Source organism: Ptychodera flava, chromosome 11 (assembly GCF_041260155.1).
Source record: "Ptychodera flava strain L36383 chromosome 11, AS_Pfla_20210202, whole genome shotgun sequence".
NCBI classification, from domain to species: domain Eukaryota; kingdom Metazoa; phylum Hemichordata; class Enteropneusta; family Ptychoderidae; genus Ptychodera; species Ptychodera flava.
Window position 1 is genome coordinate 367,259 of NC_091938.1, and position 21,586 is coordinate 388,844.

Here is a 21,586-nt window from a genome sequence, read left to right on the forward strand (position 1 = left end):
TACTATGACAATTATCAGCCATGAGGTTATACAAACACAAGACCAGATAAGCGTTTTTCATCATTTCCACAGGACTCTTTGGAAAATCCATTAAAAACAGTAAAAGTGACTGGAAATGATCACTTGGTATACATTTAATTTACAGATGCCAGGTTGTGTATTTCACATGCACTCAGGTCAGTAGGGAAGTGCGTCATTACTATTTTGGACTGTGAATTCTTATTTCTGAATTGTTTAACTTTTTTCCACATTGAACTATCTTTAGGCAGTTTATACTGTAGCTTAGAATTTTTTTGATTGATGTATTTAATCATCTTTTGGGTTCTTTGGGTCCATATCGCACCTCATGCCCCTACATCATCAACTATTTACCAACAACTCCATGCCAACAACCAATTACCTGACCTGGCCACACATTAGAGAAGGTACAGCGTCATTGACGGTATTTTTAAAGTAAAAGATTGTACCATCCGATATCAATGCATTAATTGCCATGGCAACATCAGGATCAGTTAACCTTGGACACTCTGCCAGGGTCACTTGTCCAATCAATAAACATAGAGAAGCTGGAGTACCTTCCCTGCATCAACTGTGCCATTTCAAATTGATAATGAAATACTCAAAGACTTTTTGAATAGAGCTTTGTCTGACAAACAACAACGGTTACCGTGATTTCAAAATTTCAAAACGTGATTTAGGAAGTCTAATGAAGCATATGATAAACAATCTGGTATCATTAGATAATGGAATACTGTGCCCTAGTGATATTGGACCATAGCCCTGTATCAGTGGACTATGGGATACTGTCCCCTCGTGGCAGGGGACCATAGCCCTCTGTCAGCTGATTATGGGATACTGTGCCCTAATGGTAGGGGACCATAGCCCTAGGCCCAAGTGGTAGGGGACCATAGCACTGCACCCCAGTGATACGGGACTGTAGTCCTGTGCCCCAGTGGTAGGGGACTATAGTGTTGCACCCCAGTGATACGGGACTGTAGTCCTGTACCCCAGTGGTAGGGGACTATAGCGCTGCACCCCAGTGATAGGGGACTGTAGTCCTATGCCCAAGTGATAGGGGATCATAGCACTGCACCCCAGTGATAGGGGACTGTAGTCCTGTGCCCAAGTGGTAGGGGACCACAGCCCGGTTTGTATCTTCTAATGGCTACCTACTCTTTTGCAACAAATCGCATAATGAGGCTATCACAAATATCAGGATTTGGATAACAAATCATGTACAGATTTCTGTGGAATCACATTCTGACCAAGTGAACTTTTTCTTTCTTTCAGGATGCAATTGGTCTTATTCCTAGAATATGTGAGGTGAGTTTCTTCTCTCTCACATATATAGAAAAGTGAAGATGTTCCAGGTTCCTGGTTTGAAGACAAGAAAGCTTTGCATTTATGGGGTATTAAATCGTGATTATCAGCCCATTCTTCTGGATGGTGCCCTCACAGTTCATCTTTAAGACGTACTTTGTTTTTGACAGTCAACTTAGGCCTTTCAATCCTCACACATGAACTGTTTGTTTACACTTTAAAAGTGCATTATTGCCAAATTATAAATGCTGTCAAAAGCTGATCACCTGTGTTTTTCCTATGCCTTTCTATCAGAGTGATAAAGTCTTTTCAAAACTTCTAGATTACACCATTTTCTTGAAGTTTTGTTATAAGGTGAGGAATGGCATAAACATTTACTGATCTTGTTTATATCAAGAATATCATGTTTGCACTCATTCATTTCTTTTAGGGTTTATTCAATCATATCGAAGGCGATAAAGGTGTTGGTACATCATACAGAACTGAAGTTAGGTAGGACACTGTCAATTCTAATGCTTATCAGTTGAATTTTCTGCCATTTGTTGAATTTTATATTACTAAGGTTTGCAAGATTTCATCACTTTACTATGATGTAAGACTTAATCTTTATTCAGAATTGAAGTGTAGTCCAACATTGAGTCATGAACAGATTTTCTTTGGATTGGAAATGCCAAATCCAGCCAACATTAATCCCACTATGGTTGTTTATTGATATTTTAATGAAGAGTGAGTGAGTCAGAGTTCTATATATAAATAAATGGAAAATATCACTGATGATTGATATCGAAAAGAAGTCAAAGCTACATACAGATAATATATCAGAAAATAATAGAAGTGAAATTTTGAAATGGCAGTCTGCAATCCATGGTTCTCTCATTAGTGCTTGTTAATATTGACTAGTTACCTGACGTTAGTCCGTTGCTCTTCTTTTAAAGCTTTGTCCAGTTTATCAATTATTTCTGAGATCAAACTGACAAACAAGCTGCCCCTTTAAAAACAATTGATGAGCACTGGTAAATATTTGTTTAAAAAATAACAGTGATAAAGTTTGCTTGATGAGATCTCCCTAACAATCATAGATGAGCTGCATAGAAAGCTAACATGTTTCTTCAATATGTCTTTGAAATGTAGATTGAATTATACTTGGCAAAAAGACGGTCACACTGATATTTATGTGAGAACAGATCAGTTTACAACACATTATCAATCACTTGCCCTACATGTTGACCCAGAATCTCTTGTTCACTTCAAGTGAAATAAAGTTTCTAAATGGAAATATTCTGTTTATGTTTGCTTTCTAGTTATCTTGAGATCTATAATGAGAGGGTGAGAGACTTATTGAAATCACGGACACAACACGCCTTAAGAGTCCGAGAACATCCAAGAGATGGGCCATATGTACAAAGTAAGGAAATTTAGTTAATAGTGTAGAAGTTCCATGTACAACATTTCATAGTTATATTTGGTTTTTGTAACCAAAGCCAAAGACAAAGTATTGGTTTTCCATAGCACTGCTTCTCTTGACAGTATGCACAAAAATTAATAATTTTAGGTGTGTGACTGCAATGTGGACAGATTTATACTTCATATATAACATTGTTGCTTTATAGTATTTTGAATAACGTTGATTGTTTAGAATTATTGCCTGGACTTTTTCATTCTGTTCTGTAAGTTTTGCTTGACTTTTGTGAAAAAGTTTGTAGCTGACACCGTTCCAGGTGAAGCTAAACTGAAATGAATGTGCTATTTTGATAAGGTGAATCTTTTGAAAATTTAAGGTAGTTATTTGATGGAAAATTTCTGTACTTTGCTTCTACATCATGTCATAAATTGTTGAAGTCTTTATTACAGGATTTTTGTAAAATTTTGATGTAATTTGTATCTTGATTTCATTCTAGATTTGTCCAAACATCTTGTCGCAGACTATCATGACATAGAGACCCTGATGGACAGAGGTAACATACAACGGTATGGCAAATATCTTTCATATATTTATGGGTAATCAAGTTAAATTAAGATTTGATACTGATACTAGCTGTGCTTTTGTATATGCAAACAGTACCATAATTATGTTTCTTTGATATTTATCATGTAATTTGGCAAATAGCTTGTTTGTTAGTCCCCACGGACACCGTCCGGGGGGTATAGGTTTGGTCATGTCCGTGCGTGCGTCCGTCCGTGCGTGCGTGCGTCCGTCCGTCCGTTCACGCAGATATCTCAGAGATGCCTGGAGCGATTTCATTCAAACTTGGTACAAGGATTACTTCATATGTCATACAGATGCACGTCAATTTGTTTTGTGATACAATCCAATATGGCCACCAGGCGGCCATTTTATTACGATTTTTTCATGTACAGAGCCATAACTCAGGCATGTTCCAACCGATTTTATTCAAAGTTGGTACAAGGACATTGACCATCGTCATAGATATGCACGTCAATTTGTTTTGTGATATGATCCAATATGGCCGCCAGGCGGCCATTTTATTACGATTTTTTCATGTACAGAGCCATTACTCAGGCATGTTCCAACCGATTTTATTCAAAGTTGGTACAAGGACATTGACCAATGTCATAGATATGCACGTCAATTTGTTTTGTGATACAATCCAAAATGGCCGCTGTGCGGCCATTTTATTACGATTTTTTCATGTACAGAGCCATAACTCAGGCACGTTTCAACCGATTTTATTCAAAGTTGGTACAAGGACATTGACCTATGTCATACATATGCACGTCAATCTGTTTTGTGATACGATCCAATATGGCCGCCAGGCGGCCATTTTATTATGATTTTTCATGTACAGATCCATTTCTTAGGCATATCCGCATGTTTCAACCGATTTTATTCAAAGTTGGTACAAGGACATCGACCAATGTCATAGCTATGCACATCAATTTGTTTTGTGATGCGATCCAATATGGCCACTGTGCGACCATTTTGTACGATTTTTTCATGTCCTGAACCATAACTCAGACATGTATCAAGCGAATTCATTCAAAAGTATTTTTATCACAGACCTAATGAAGAGGACTCTATCCTCTCTGAGGACCTGTAATCAAAATACCCATTAACAAGTGGGGACTGTGTCATCAACGATGACTTGTTATGTGTATGATCGTAAGCAGTAGCCATACATTTATTAAAATTTCAGTATTCCAAATTCTTCTGTAAAACAACTCTAGTCATTGTTCAGCACCTAACATGTACGAAAATTGGCACTATTTATTTAATGAAATAATCTTTTAAGTGTTTTGAGCACTTTGCAAAATTATTGTTCGCTATCACTCTTTTCTTCTTCAAAGGTGGCGATCTAGTCTCGCTTCCAGACCTCGTCGCTTTGCCAGTGCAAAGTGCGCCGCTGGCGGTAGGAACATGAAGTGATTTTTCCACTGGCTGGGCGATGGGGTCTGGAGACTACTGACTTCCGCATTCCAAGATATTTATACCCACCAATCAAATGGCTCAATCGACAACCGCACAACAGGCAAACTTCATGCATATTCAATAAAAGGAGGGGCTTGTAAAAATATCTACCAACAACTATGAGGAACTTCTGTGACTTACAACGTCAATAAGCTCTTCACAAGTGACTAGGCAATGATATGACGTACATAGAAGGATTCCCTCGGATTGCCCAAACGACGCGTCCGCATCGCTGAAAAAGAGCGCACTGGGCATTCACAGCACGCGGACGTGTGTAAATTCAACTGGCGAAAATGGGACTGACAGCCAAACTTAGGAAGGCAATCGATTGTGGCAAAGAAAAATTAGCCATAGAATGCCTGAAAGACGAGCAAATTGAAGCAATCACAGCTTTTCTACGGGGGAATGACATCTTCGTAAACTTGCCAACTGGGTACGGGAAGTCTGTTGGCTGTTGTCTTCACATGCTCTCCGTATATTTTCACGGGAGTTTTCAGCATGGTCACTGCCTACAGAGTACATTTGCCCCGGACATTTGCGACGTGCTCGATGTTGACTATCACATATTGAAAACACATATCCCATGCATTTGTCTTGGTTTTTCGAAGTGAATATACAAGTAGGTCAAGGGTCATATTTAAATTTGGTGCTCCGCCTGTCCTGATGCGTCATCACAGTGGAATGCAGTGGTAGTCACCAGACCCTCGTCGCTTCGCGACTCGAAGCTCGTCGCTTCCGCGACTCGCCATGTCCTACCGCCAGCAGCGCACTTTGCAGTGGCGAAGCGACGAGGTCTGGTAAACGAGACTAGTGGCGATCTTACCTTTGTCATAACTAATAACAAAACAATTATGTTAGTCAGGTTCAAATAGAATAGACACAAATGTACCAGAACATGTGAAGACATTTTTCTAAAATATTGAACAAAATTTGTTCATGTTCCTATGTTTTAATTTGATATTGTCTGTTAACTTTGCCAAGAATAGTGAATGCCACATATCTATATGAATTATACAATTCAGTTTGTCAAAATGTACATCAGTTTTGTGTCAGTTTCAAAAAACTCTTTTCGGATAAATTTGTAAATCAAGAGAGATGCTCTCTGAGAATGTTTTTAAGAATTGCCTAAATTCTCAAATTTCTGAGTTTATTTTCTGTTTTCCTCATTTTGTCTCATTACAGGACAACAGCATCCACCAACATGAATGATACTAGCAGTCGCTCACATGCAATATTTACAATAAATTTCACTCAGGTAAGACTTGTAAGATTACTAATAGATCAGTTTGGAAACTTTGATCATATTGGCATATATAATCAGTTTTGTTAACCTGTTCACCCCAATTCCCTGTCAGTCAGTCCACAATCAACATTGATAACGATGAGTTTGGGTCAAACCATTGTGATGAAAGGGTAAATTCAACAAGGATCAGATGGATCTCTATCCATGGCAGACATCTCCATTAAGTATTGCTAGATTTGTTGCATTTGGAAGAAAGTTATTTTATTATCGCCAACTATCTGTTTTTACTGAATCAAGTCAAAATTTTTCTTCAGTAATCCTAACAAGAATATCTATTTGATTTATATGTCATCTGTAGACAAGATAATCTTATTTTTATTCATTGAAATGTAAAATATATATGTATACGAAAAATTGATTTGAAATATCATAATTATTTCCCCGTTTTAGACTTTAAAGTTACAGAAGTGAGAATTTATTGTAGATGTTAAGGACATAGTGATTGACGTTTTGTTGCAGGCAAAGTTCTACAATGATCTACCAAGTGAAACCATCAGTAAAATTCACCTTGTTGACCTGGCTGGAAGGTAGGAAACAGTTCATGATTACTTTCAACTTTAAGATATCAAGGTTTTTGATAGCTGCAAAAGTAGTGTTGTTTATTATTTGTGTCTAAGTTTGAAATGAATTTATCAGTAGACTGTGACAACCGAGTTTCATTTTTTTCGCATCGTTGGCTACAAGATTAAAATTGATCATGATGGAGTTGTGTTTAAGGTACAGACATCTGATGTGCTCTTTAGCTGCATTGAATATACCCTCTGTGTTTGTTAACATGTCATTTCAAATGTAATGTATGTAAGTTAAGTTTCAATCTTCAGACAGAGTGTCTGATAAAAATGGAAAATCCTGCCAAGTGAAGTTGATGAAGAATTGTTTATGATTATTTGTAACTTTCATCTGTAGAAAACATCTTGCTCTTACGCCACTAAGCCAAATCTTCAGTCTCCTTGTTAACAATGTAGAAGGAATTCATTTTGAAACTCCTGACATAGCTACTCATTTGTGTACGTTTTAGTGAGAGAGCTGATGCTACTGGAGCTACAGGTCAAAGGTTAAAGGAAGGTGCCAATATCAACAAATCTTTGGTTACCCTTGGTAACGTGATCTCAGCATTAGGTAAGTCTGTGCATTTGATTTGTAGCTTGCTTTTGAGTCAACCTTGTGTTTTCCTTAATAGACTGCACCCTGACCCCCTGGTACCCTATGACATCATGCAGACATTACTGCCCGAGCCGGGTTCAAAGGGTTAATAGAGTGACTTGTTAATTCACAGGTGCTATTTTTCTCTGTGCATGTGTATGTTATTTATTCACAAGAGCAGCAGTCTGAAATATAATTTATACTTTACACATGGAGCAGAGAAACAAAACAAAAGACTACACTTAAGTACATTGGTGGCGCTGTCCATGAGTTCACTCATTTATGTACCGGTAGATGAAAGTGACCAGCTGTAGTAGTTTACCAACCAACAAATCATGGAACGTTTTTCTTTCAAACGTGGATAACACAGTATTTGACACAAATGTGAATATTGAAAGGGAAAGCAGCCTTTCTCTTCATGTTTCACTAACAAAGCTGAAGAGTGTAGCATGAAATAATCCTTTTCTTTTCATATTTGTGTTTTCACATGAAAGCTGACATGTCATCGGCACAGGTCCAAGGTGTCAAGAAAAAACCTCATTTTATTCCATACAGGGACTCGGTGTTAACTTGGTTGTTGAAGGACAGCTTAGGTGGTAATTCCAAAACAATTATGATAGCCAGTAAGTTAGACATTCTGGTTTTTGTGACACAAGATTTCTAGTTCACCAAAACATTTAATTGACTGCGGAACAGCTTCTGTTTTGTTTTAAAGTCTGGTATTTTCATCAGTGGCTTTTGTCCAGTTGTGTGAAACAAAAGACATAAAATGCTGATGTTTATTCAATGAATATTAATATATTGATTTGACAACATTTACACCCTTATATCAAAATATTCAAACTCTTCTCATTTACGCACATTATTACCTCACTTGTGTTGTATACTTTATTCTAATCATCAATAAATCTGCAAAAGTTGAAATTTAAAAAGTTAATATATCTTTTTCAACACTTTGGGATTTCCTTGAGATATCTATTGCAAAGTGAAAGTTACATGTGAAAATGTATCAACTTATCAATGTTTGTTTGTTTGATTGTTTGCTAAAAGTTACATGTGAAAATGTATCCACTTATCAATGTTTGTTTGTTTGTTTCTTAGCGGTATCTCCAGCAGATGTAAATTATGCAGAGACATTGAGTACCTTGAGATATGCAAATAGAGCCAAGAATATCATCAACCAACCTGAAGTCAATGAGGTCAGTCAAACTACACTCCTCAAAAGACAGTCTCAGTATAATACATTTTGTTTCACTTTAACATTAATATATCAAGATTCAGAACAAATATTTCTATACAAACTTACAAAATATAATGTTGTTTATGAATTTTCTAACTTTATCATATAAAGTAAAAAAGATTTTTCCCTTCATTCCTGAAATACAATGGCTTCCTTTAGTTTGTTTGTGCCCAGTCACAAAAAGTATCTATCAAAATAGTGTATGACATTTACAGCCTGTCAAGGTCTCATTGATAATCTGCATATTATAGTGATGTAATGACTTCTGTAACTCTTCCATAGGACAATGTAAAATGGATATTTTGTAAACATTTTAAAGTCAAGGTCAATTTCTCAGTCCTTGTGCTGGTATTTGTGTGGATTTATTTTTGTGACATTTTTTAATGAAAACTGCATAATTTAATCTGTGGTGATAATTAACATCTTTTACAGTAGTTCACTTACAGTTTGAAATCTTTGAAGCTTAAATCAAACTTTAGAGTGACTACATGTTCTTTCTAATTACCGTTGTTGTTCTTTATCTGTTTACAGGATCGTAATGTGAAGTTAATTCGTGAATTGAGAGCTGAGATAGCGAAATTGAGATCCATGCTTTCTGGTGATGTTGTAAGTGAGCTTATAAAATATATTTTCAAAATCAAGCCTTTTGATTGGCTTAGCTTTGTTATGATTACCATAACAGCATAGCTTTTTATGGTTGTATATAACTTGCAGCATTTAAACTTCTAAATTATTTGAACTTTCATTTGAATGCTTGGTTTTTTCACTTCAGTGTGAATTTGTTTTGAAATGCATGGGAACCAGAGGTTCCTGAAATTTCCTAAAGGATGTAAATGAGTAATAATACTTTGATTTAAAAAAATTCATAAATAAAAGACAGCATAGTAGAAACAGATGTACAGTACAACAAGTAAAAAATATGTAGTTACAAGAAATTCAGAGAAAATGTGAAAACGAAACGAAATTAGTGAAATATGAAAAACTTTTAGCTTCTAGTTGCCATGGATAAATATTGCAAGAGCAGTTACAGGGTTAGTAGCTGTCCAGTATCTGTAATCAATATATATGTGTGTGTCTGTGTGTGTATATATGTGTATCTGTGTGTCTGTGTTTCGTGTGTGTCTGTGTGTCATTCAGTCTGTCCCCTGAGATTTCTCTGAACTAGTGGCAATTATCAGCTTGAATTCGATTTATTCATGTACTTGGGGTCAAGGATAGAATAGTGCTGATCACAATTGACATCATTTTTCTTTCATTAATGTGCAAAAATAAAATTTTTGTTGGCATTTTCCACATACACGACAAAAATAAACCTGCCAGTGTTGCAATGGCTACTAAAAGTCACATTCATTCATATGAATTTGTGAGTCAGACTATAAGCTGCAATGACAGCCTTGCATGCAACAACAAAATTTGTCCGAATTTCAGGTAGTGATGTCCGATGTCGTGCATGTGCAGCTATATTTAGTAACAATCTGAAATTGCGATCAGCGCTATTTCTAAGATGTCACGATCAAAGTATGCAAATTAGCTCAATTAATGCAGAAATGATAAAACATTTTTAATGCCAAAGCTACCTAGACCTTGGAAATTTTGCAAAAATAGTCTTTCGTAGTGGCAGATTGAAATTTGTTCAAGCCAAGTTGATCACATGATAATATGCAAATGAGCAAAATAAATGTTAATAATGGTCAAAAATTGTAAAGTTAGAAACTAATCGCTCTAGTAATTTTGTGAGAGCCTATCACTTTGATGCAGATGTAGGTTTGTTCAAACCATGCTTATCACATGACTAACATGCAAATGACCAAAAATTACACTAAAACATAGTGAAAATTAGAAAATAAAAGAGTACTTTCTCTGTAACTTTAACAATTGCTTATTAATGTTGCTAACACTCCTAATGAATGCCTAATGATATTGCTTGTGACATTTAAATACATTTTGTTGAAACCAAAGTTGGTGAAGTGACTTAAACACAAATGAGCAATCTAAATGTGAAAAATTGTCAACAGTAACAAACTCAAAAAGTAACAGCCTCATTGCTGTGAATTTGGTAGGTATATCTTTTCAATTTTGATGCAAATTTAAGTGTGAGTGAACCAAAGTTGCATGATTATTATCCAAATGAGCAAAATATATCCTAAAAATGGTCTAAAATTCTGTATTCTGTTTTCATTTCTCTGAATATGATGGTGGTTCTAAATGGCATTAAGATGTATTTTTGTTCAAATCCAAATTGGCTAAATGACTCAAATGAGCAAATTCTGTTGTATATGAATTTTCGTTTCATCTTTTGAATGATCAACTGAGAAGTATGAAATCAGGGCTGTAGAATTGATGATGAGGTTTACAGTTGTAGAGAAGGGTGCCTTGTCTGAGTCTCTAAGTTTTAATCTTGAGTTGAAAAAAACTCAATCAGTGTTTACTGTATCTTAACATAGACCCTTGAGTTTTTCTCAGGGTCTATGGTCTAAACAAACAAGTGTATTGATACAAAAAATCTTTGTCAACATATATTATGTCTTTTGAAATAATAATAATAATAATAATTAATAATAATTTATTCATTTATAAAGGGACTAAATCCACACAAATAGTGTGATCAGAGACGCTGGGTAAAATACAGTCAATTTTAAAAAGGTTACAAGAATTAAAAACAAAACAAAAACAAAAAAATACAATGAATGAGTTCAGTTAAAAGCAGAATTAAAAAGAAATGTTTTAAGACTTGATTTAAAACTTAGCAGGCTTGGGGAGCGACGAACCTCAATTGGAAGATTGTTCCATAAAAAGGGGGCGGCAATACTGAACGCACGGTCCCCATATTTCTTTGTGCGCGACCTGCTTTGACACATTTTAAATTGGTCAGCGGACCTTAGATTATGGGTTGGGACGTACAAATTAACCATGCTAGAAAGATAAGTTGGACCGAGTGAATGGATACATTTATAGGTGAAGATAAGAATCTTAAAAACAATACGTTGAGACACAGGCAACCAATGCAACTGAAACAAAATCGGGGTGATATGCTCAGTGACTCTTGGGCGAGTTACAATTCTGGCAGCTATATTCTGGATACGTTGAAGGCGATTAATTGAATATTTCGGAAGACCATAAAGAAGCGAATTACATGAATCAATGGGTGATGTCACAAAAGCGTGAATCAACTGTTCCGTGTCTGATCTAGAAAGATGTTTGCGAATATTTGCAATGCGTTATAAGTGAAAAATAGCTGAGCGGCAGATATTGTTGACATGAGGGTACATCGTGAGACCAGAATCCAGGATAGCTCCAAGACTTTTTGCCTGACTTTGAGCAGGAATCAGGGTGTCACCGACCCGTATCCCCTGTATTCTATCATCCGAAGCATTACTGGAAGATGCAGAGAAAGTTACAAATTCAGTTTTATCATCATTCAAACAAAGGAAATTAGCAGACATCCAGGACCTAACTTGTGAAATACAGAGTTCAAGATTTCTGGCTGTCACAGAAGCTTCATTGATCTTAAAAGACATATATAATGATGAATCATCTGCATGAAAACTATACAGGCAACCATGACTTGCAACTAATTTCCTCAAAGGAGATGTATATACATTAAATAGTATAGGGCCAAGAACAGACCCTTGTGGAACCCCGGTATCAATTTGACGGAAACATGATTTTGTGGAATAATGTGCATTGATTTAAAAATACAATATTGTACAAATAAAGTCTTTTGATATACTATCAGCAAAGTCAACATATATCATATCTTACTAAATAAAGTGTATTGTATTGATTTGAAAAATACCATGCCTTTACAAATAAAGTTTATTGATATTATAGATAAAAGCCAAGTCAACATACATATATCATGTACTTCACACATAAAAAGTGTTGACTGACAGCTGATGGTTTATATGTCTGTACAGGATGTCCATGATATTGGAGAGAGATATTTACAATGTGTTGGAAGGGAATACAATATTTCATCTGCTGTTTTTGTTGTTATTGTAGGCATCAGTCAAAGAAGCTGAAATGGTGGACAAACTCCATGAAAATGTGGCAAGGGTGAGTAATGTAAAGATTGTTACAGTGGTGTCTTGATAGTGATGTTGTGGCAGTGATGACGTGACTTGGAAGTAGCAGTCATGTTGTGACATGACAGAAATGTAACATTCATAGCAAAGTGCAGTCATTCTAGAAGGCTGACATGATGATGATAATGTCAGTAGTGTTGTGACAGTCATAATAGAATTTGTTGTGATAATATCATGAGTTAGCAGAACGCTATGATAATATAACAGGTACAATGTGACAGATATAACAGAATTTGTTGTGACAGTAATGTGAGTTGTGCTGTGTTGAAACAACAATAACACTATCACAGTCCTTTTAGAATTCGTTGTGATGATATCATGAATTAGTGGTACGCTGTGATAGTATAACAGTTGCAATGTGACAGTCATAACAGAATAAATTGTGATAATGATAAGAGCTATGTTTTGATAATAACAGTACTGCTAACGGCTGTCATAACAGGATTTAGATACGGAGGAAAATAAGAAATGTTGATGTAAAGTAATAAGAAATAGTAACCTACCAATACTCTATGGCTGCTCAGATGCCTGATCATACCTTATGATAATTACAAGTGAGTCAGCATATGCCCCAGGACACACCCTGGGAAATCACAGAGCACCTAGCAACTTACATTTTTGAACAATGAGTGGAATTTTTACATGTCTATTTTAAGGTGATAAGAGATGATTGAAGAGACAGCAGGTATAAATATCTTGATGATCAGGGTAGTATGCAAATAGTGCCAATTAAAACCACGCAGGTGAACAAAAAGTGAAACAAAGTTGATTTATAGAGTGAATAATTAAACTGCCTTAAAATTCATTTTGATGTTTAGTCTTCCCTAACAGCAAAGACATTCTGAGTACTAAATAGTCCAAATTCATTTGTAGAATGTTAGCATGCAATTTTATAACAATTTAAAGTCTTATATGCAAGTTCTGACTTGCAGTGTCACCCTTTGCTTAGGTTTGTGACATAGTGAAACAAGTTATTTGGTTCAAGTACTGAAGAGTCCATAATGTCACAACTATTAAAAGAAACTTTTCAGCATGTACTTTTGCAATAAATTCTCATCAAAACAACAAAAGAAGAAAACAGGAATGATAAAAAAAGCATTGGAAGTGTCATCAGTCATAGGTATACAGTGCTAAAGTTACACGTTGCCATGACAGAATCATAAGCAGATGAAAGGTTTTGACCGAAACCAAAATTGTGACTTAGTTTCAGATAATGGCTTTGTTAAGGATATGTCATCAAATTTGTTCAATGTTTAACAAACATGTAATGTGGGTGTTGAGACTACTGCTTGAGATAAGAAGTGACAAATATCACAAAAAGCAGAAATGAATAATTGCTTTACATTTTCCTTTTGTTGAATTACAAAGAATTAAACTTTAAAAATGAGATGGAAAATTGGCTCAGTAACAAAGAGTGATCTTAAAACGGTTGTTAAGACTTTGCTGTAGATAAATGTAGTGGTTGGTATTTGTCCAAATTTCAATTGTACATTTTTGATAACCTTTGACCTTTTGAGTTTGCTGTATACTTGTTGATCAAGTTTTTATAGATTTAAAGCACTGCTAACAAAACTTTGAAAAGAAACCCCTCAAAAATGTTTAAAATTTCTTCACCAGGTCAAAGTTTTGACAGAAGAATGGGAAACTAAATGGAGGGAAACCAAGAAAATAATGAAGGTGAGTTGCTAAAAATGCTAAAAAAGTATGTGGCTGTAAGATGTAATCTTACAAGCTAAACATGTGAAAGTTTCACTGGTACTGCTATACACAAGTTGAAAATATATCCTGGATATCGAAAAATATATCCTGGGTACCATGCATTTGGCACTGTGAATGAGACAGAAGTAGATTTCTGAGTTTGTCGTATAAAATTACATATTTCAAGAGCCTTAGTGAATTCTCCAAATATGTAAACGGAATGTGCAATGTGCATAGAAATTGAGAAACAAGTGTCTTTCCAATTTTTTGAAACAACTCCTGATAAATGTACCAAAATATACATCTTATTCTGTAAAGTTAAAGAGCCTCTTCTGATTTGTTAAAATCTTATTATGGTGTTGTATTTTGTGTTTTAGGAACAGACACTGGCGCTGCGAAGAGAAGGAATTGGTGTGGTTTTAGATTCTGAGTTACCACATCTGATTGGTATAACAGACGATCTCCTAAGCACTGGCCTAAAACTCTATCATCTCAAGGTAAGGTGTGATCTTACAAGTTGAACATGTGAAAGTTTGACTGGTGCTGTTATACATTGTAAAACGGTGTGACTGACACTGCTTTAGAGGGAAAGGTGTGACTGACACTGCTGTAGATGGTAAAAAGGTGTGACTGACACTGAGCTGTATGTGCAGGTGTGACAGACAGCTTGATGTTGTAAGGTGTGACAGATACAGCTTTATGTGGTAAAGTGTGACAGCTACAGATTTATGTGGCACGGTGTGACAGATACAGCCTTATATGGGGGTCAGGCGTACATGACAGATACAGCTTTATATGGTAAGGTGTGACAGACAGCTTTCTGTGGTAAGTTGTGACAGCTACAGATTTATGTGGCACGGTGTGACAGATACAGCCTTATTTGGGGGTCAGGCGTACATGACAGATACCGCTTTATATGGTAAGGTGTGACAGATACAGCCTTTGGTGGTAAGGTGTGACAGACAGCTTGATGTTGTAAGGTGTGATAGATTACATCCATATGTGGTAAGGTGTGACACCACTTGCTTTACATTGTAATGATATCTTGAATTCCACTCGGTAGGTGGCTGTGTTGTGTTTGATTGGCCAATGAAAGATGAATATGATGATATTGCCAGAGTTCTACAGTTTGAGAAAGGAGAAGCGTTCTCCATTCTCTGACTCGAGAACTCTGTCTGAAATGAATAGTCAAAATAGAAAAAAAAACCCCAAACTTTGTTCGTTTGTTTTTCTTCATCTCAGGAGGGTTTGACAACAGTGGGCCGTGATGATGCTGAAAGCAAACCTGACATGGGTCAGTAAAATTTTATCTCATTTTTTAACATAAAGAAATCCCTGTATATTGCAGTACATTTAGAATACTCTTCATAATAATATGTGTATGACGCCATGCATGCAGATCATACTGGAAAACATTACCTTTATTGCAACAGATATGCTGTTCTCCGTAACAACCTTATGATGTGTTTTATATGCACAATAAACTGCAGAATATGTGTGAAAATATGTGACACTGTACAAAATGCATCTACTGACTTAAAAAACAAGTGAAGTCAGAGATGTCATTATTGCTGTGATTACTGCTATGGTGTACATCAGAGATGTCATTATGGCTGTAATGACTGCTATGGTGTACATCAGAGATGTCATTATTGCTGTGATGACTGCTATGGTGTACATCAGAGATGTCATTATTGCTGTGATGACTGCTATGGTGTACATCAGAGATGTCATTATTGCTGTGATGACTGCTATGGTGTACATCAGAGATGTCATTATTGCTGTGATGACTGCTATGGTGTACATCAGAGATGTCATTATTGCTGTGATGACTGGTATGGTGTACATCAGAGATGTCATTATTGCTGTGATGACGCTATGGTGTACATCAGAGATGTCATTATTGCTGTGATGACTGCTATGGTGTACATCAGAGATGTCGTTATTGCAGTGATGACTGCTGTGGTGTACATCAGAGATGTCATTATTGCTGTGATGACTGCTATGGTGTACATCAGAGATGTCATTATTGCTGTGATGACTGCTCTGGTGTACATCAGAGATGTCATTATTGCTGTGATGACTGCTATGGTGTACATCAGAGATGTCATTATTGCTGTGATGACTGCTATGGTGTACATCAGAGATGTCATATTGCTGTAATGACTGGTATGGTGTACATCAGAGATGTCATATTGCTGTAATGACTGCTATGGTGTACATCAGAGATGTCATTATTGCTGTGATGACTGCTATGGTGTACATCAGAGATGTCATTATTGCTGTGATGACTGCTATAGTGTACATCAGAGATGTCATTATTGCTGTGATGACTGCTATAGTGTACATCAGAGATGTCATTATTGCTGTGATGACTGCTATAGTGTACATCAGAGATGTCATTATTGCTGTGATGACTGCTATAGTGTACATCAGAGATGTCATTATTGCTGTGATGACTGGTATGGTGTACATCAGAGATGTCATTATTGCTGTGATGACTGCTATAGTGTACATCAGAGATGTCATTATTGCTGTGATGACTGCTATAGTGTACATCAGAGATGTCATTATTGCTGTGATGACTGCTATAGTGTACATCAGAGATGTCATTATTGCTGTGATGACTGCTATAGTGTACATCAGAGATGTCATTATTGCTGTGATGACTGCTATAGTGTACATCAGAGATGTCATTATTGCTGTGATGACTGGTATGGTGTACATCAGAGATGTCATTATTGCTGTGATGACTGCTATAGTGTACATCAGAGATGTCATTATTGCTGTGATGACTGCTATAGTGTACATCAGAGATGTCATTATTGCTGTGATGACTGCTATAGTGTACATCAGAGATGTCATTATTGCTGTGATGACTGCTATAGTGTACATCAGAGATGTCATTATTGCTGTGATGACTGCTATAGTGTACATCAGAGATGTCATTATTGCTGTGATGACTGCTATAGTGTACATCAGAGATGTCATTATTGCTGTGATGACTGCTATAGTGTACATCAGAGATGTCATTATTGCTGTGATGACTGCTATGTGTACATCAGAGATGTCATTATTGCTGTGATGACTGCTATGGTGTACATCAGAGATGTCATTATTGCTGTGATGACTGCTATAGTGTACATCAGAGATGTCATTATTGCTGTGATGACTGCTATAGTGTACATCAGAGATGTCATTATTGCTGTGATGACTGCTATGGTGTACATCAGAGATGTCATTATTGCAGTGATGACTGCTATGGTGTACATCAGAGATGTCATTATTGCTGTGATGACTGCTATGGTGTACATCAGAGATGTCATTATTGCTGTGATGACTGCTATGGTGTACATCAGAGATGTCATTATTGCTGTGATGACTGCTATGGTGTACATCAGAGATGTCATTATTGCTGTGATGACTGCTATGGTGTACATCAGAGATGTCATTATTGCTGTGATGACTGCTATAGTGTACATCAGAGATGTCATTATTGCTGTGATGACTGCTATAGTGTACATCAGAGATGTCATTATTGCTGTGATGACTGCTATGGTGTACATCAGAGATGTCATTATTGCAGTGATGACTGCTATGGTGTACATCAGAGATGTCATTATTGCTGTGATGACTGCTATAGTGTACATCAGAGATGTCATTATTGCTGTGATGACTGCTATAGTGTACATCAGAGATGTCATTATTGCTGTGATGACTGGTATGGTGTACATCAGAGATGTCATTATTGCGTGATGACTGCTATGGTGTACATCAGAGATGTCATTATTGCTGTGATGACTGCTATAGTGTACATCAGAGATGTCATTATTGCTGTGATGACTGCTATAGTGTACATCAGAGATGTCATTATTGCTGTGATGACTGCTATGGTGTACATCAGAGATGTCATTATTGCTGTGATGACTGCTATGGTGTACATCAGAGATGTCATTATTGCTGTGATGACTGCTATGGTGTACATCAGAGATGTCATTATTGCTGTGATGACTGCTATGGTGTACATCAGAGATGTCATTATTGCTGTGATGACTGCTATGGTGTACATCAGAGATGTCATTATTGCTGTGATGACTGCTATGGTGTACATCAGAGATGTCATTATTGCTTTGATGACTGCTATGGTGTACATCAGAGATGTCATTATTGCTGTGATGACTGCTATGGTGTACATCAGAGATGTCATTATTGCTGTGATGACTGCTATGGTGTACATCAGAGATGTCATATTGCTGTAATGACTGCTATGGTGTACATCAGAGATGTCATTATTGCTGTAATGACTGGTATGGTGTACATCAGAGATGTCATTATTGCTGTGATGACTGGTATGGTGTACATCAGAGATGTCATTATTGCTGTGATGACTGGTATGGTGTACATCAGAGATGTCATTATTGCTGTTGTTACGACCACGGGAAGTCGGCAAGGTAAATGGAAATGGCTGTCTAAATTGTCTTCAGCGAAGTGGTACAATCCCAAGCGGACCCCGCTGGCCGCAACAAAAGATGGTCAATAAAGGAAACTACACGCAAGTTACTGAGAACATTTCCTTATTCTTATTGAAGAACGTCACATAGTGACAGCAAGAAAATAACTTTACAATATTCAAATTATCTCTACTCTAAGCGTGACCAAATAACAAAACGTATTAGTTTTAGCTTTTAATAAATAACAGAAAGTGTCCACAGGCGCGACGACGAGAGCTCTCTAAACATGAAACACGCTGGTCCACAGTGCCAACTCTGTCGGAAAGCATCAGTCCAACGAGAACAGCCACGTAGCAGCTCGACGCACAAGTACAACAATCCTCGTAGAAAGTCACAGCATGAAACTCCTACCACTAGGACGTTTCCAAATAACTGTAATGTACTCACAGGAACTTTGATACCAGAACTTCCTCAAGCGTCAACAGGCACACAAAGTTTCTAGACTGCAGTCACAATTTTGGCACCAGCGGGAAAAAGTCCGTAAAGTCGGCCTCGGTCTTCAAAACTGGGAAACTCAGTGGACGTGGACTTCCGACGATCCCAGCACTTGCGGAAAGTCAAAGTGACGTGGCAATGAACACGTTTATATACGACAAAAATACATTATTCATAAACACCTGGTCACCCAAATAAGCAAAAGAAAACCAAAAGGAATTCAAACTATGTTACCTGGCCACTAGAAAAATGATAGAGGGCGTTTCCCTCGTAATACTGTGATGACTGCTATGGTGTACATCAGAGATGTCATTATTGCTGTGATGACTGGTATGGTGTACATCAGAGATGTCTTTATTGCTGTGATGACTGGTATGGTGTACATCAGAGATGTTATTATTGCTGTGATGACTGCTATGGTGTACATCAGAGATGTCATTATTGCTGTGATGACTGCTATGGTGTACATCAGAGATGTCATTATTGCAGTGATGACTGCTATGGTGTACATCAGAGATGTCATTATTGCTGTGATGACTGCTATGGTGTACATCAGAGATGTCATTATTGCTGTGATGACTGCTATGGTGTACATCAGAGATGTCATTATTGCTGTGATGACTGCTATGGTGTACATCAGAGATGTCATTATTGCTGTGATGACTGCTATGGTGTACATCAGAGATGTCATTATTGCTGTAATGACTGGTATGGTGTACATCAGAGATGTCATTATTGCTGTGATGACAGGTATGGTGTACATCAGAGATGTCATTATTGCTGTGATGACTGCTATGGTGACATCAGAGATGTCATTATTGCTGTGATGACTGGTATGGTGTACATCAGAGATGTCATTATTGCTGTGATGACTGCTATGGTGTACATCAGAGATGTCATTATTGCTGTGATGACTGCTATGGTGTACATCAGAGATGTCATTATTGCGTGATGACTGCTATGGTGTACACTCAGAGATGTCATTATTGCTGTGATGACTGCTATGGTGTACATCAGAGATGTCATTATTGCTGTGATGACTGCTATGGTGTACATCAGAGATGTCATTATTGCTGTAATGACTGGTATGGTGTACATCAGAGATGTCATTATTGCTGTGATGACTGCTATGGTGTACATCAGAGATGTCATATTGCTGTAATGACTGCTATGGTGTACATCAGAGATGTCATATTGCTGTAATGACTGCTATGGTGTACATCAGAGATGTCATTATTGCTGTGATGACTGCTGTGGTGTACATCAGAGATGTCATTATTGCTGTGATGACTGCTATAGTGTACATCAGAGATGTCATTATTGCTGTGATGACAGGTATGGTGTACATCAGAGATGTCATTATTGCTGTGATGACTGCTATGGTGTACATCAGAGATGTCATTATTGCTGTGATGACTGCTATAGTGTACATCAGAGATGTCATTATTGCTGTGATGACTGCTATGGTGTACATCAGAGATGTCATTATTGCTGTGATGACTGCTATGGTGTACATCAGAGATGTCATTATTGCTGTGATGACTGCTATGGTGTACATCAGAGATGTCATTATTGCTGTGATGACTGCTATGGTGTACATCAGAGATGTCATTATTGCTGTGATGACTGCTATGGTGTACATCAGAGATGTCATTATTGCTGTGATGACTGCTATAGTGTACATCAGAGATGTCATTATTGCTGTGATGACTGCTGTGGTGTACATCAGAGATGTCATTATTGCTGTAATGACTGGTATGGTGTACATCAGAGATGTCATTATTGCTGTGATGACTGCTATGGTGTACATCAGAGATGTCATATTGCTGTAATGACTGGTATGGTGTACATCAGAGATGTCATTATTGCTGTGATGACTGCTATGGTGTACATCAGAGATGTCATTATTGCTGTGATGACTGCTATGGTGTACATCAGAGATGTCATTATTGCTTTGATGACTGCTATGGTGTACATCAGAGATGTCATTATTGCTGTGATGACTGCTATGGTGTTTTGAACTGAGCAGAAAAGCATACAATTAATAGCAAAAGTGTTTTATAGCTCACAATGACTAAATTGTTATCATTTCTTGTGATTTTGTAAGGTCACTTACTCACATAGAGTGAAATGTATATTTATTCGTGACAATTTCTAGTTGTATTTATTTACTCTCCAAAATTCAGCAAACTGTACAGGTAGTGTTAAGTTCTGTCTGATAGAATGAAATAAACTTTGTAAATTATATATGTGACCTTCTAAAGCAACTATTTTTATCAAAAAGATTAGGATATAAATTCTATTTCTGTTATATAATGCCTATCTGTACATGAAGAACTGAAGCCATCTAAATCTCATTGATATGCAAAGAATTCCAGGTCATTATTTAGGTCTTACATGTAGACACTCTGATTGGACAATGGT

The 21,586-nt window shown here is 36.8% G+C and overlaps 1 protein-coding gene across 2 annotated transcripts in view; it reads left to right on the forward strand.

Annotated features, from left to right (window-relative positions):
- LOC139143201 (kinesin-like protein KIF16B) overlaps positions 1-21,586 on the forward strand; it is a 54,947-nt gene that overhangs the window by 16,424 nt on the left and 16,937 nt on the right. For both annotated transcript variants that reach the window (XM_070713340.1, XM_070713341.1), the window contains 14 exons: positions 1,291-1,323; positions 1,751-1,812; positions 2,622-2,725; positions 3,219-3,288; positions 5,930-6,002; positions 6,510-6,577; positions 7,069-7,169; positions 7,688-7,816; positions 8,295-8,392; positions 8,965-9,039; positions 12,436-12,489; positions 14,136-14,195; positions 14,594-14,713; positions 15,459-15,510. In XM_070713340.1, the coding sequence (XP_070569441.1) occupies positions 1,291-1,323; positions 1,751-1,812; positions 2,622-2,725; positions 3,219-3,288; positions 5,930-6,002; positions 6,510-6,577; positions 7,069-7,169; positions 7,688-7,816; positions 8,295-8,392; positions 8,965-9,039; positions 12,436-12,489; positions 14,136-14,195; positions 14,594-14,713; positions 15,459-15,510 (1,099 nt within the window). The remainder of the gene's footprint in view (positions 1-1,290; positions 1,324-1,750; positions 1,813-2,621; positions 2,726-3,218; positions 3,289-5,929; positions 6,003-6,509; positions 6,578-7,068; positions 7,170-7,687; positions 7,817-8,294; positions 8,393-8,964; positions 9,040-12,435; positions 12,490-14,135; positions 14,196-14,593; positions 14,714-15,458; positions 15,511-21,586) is intronic.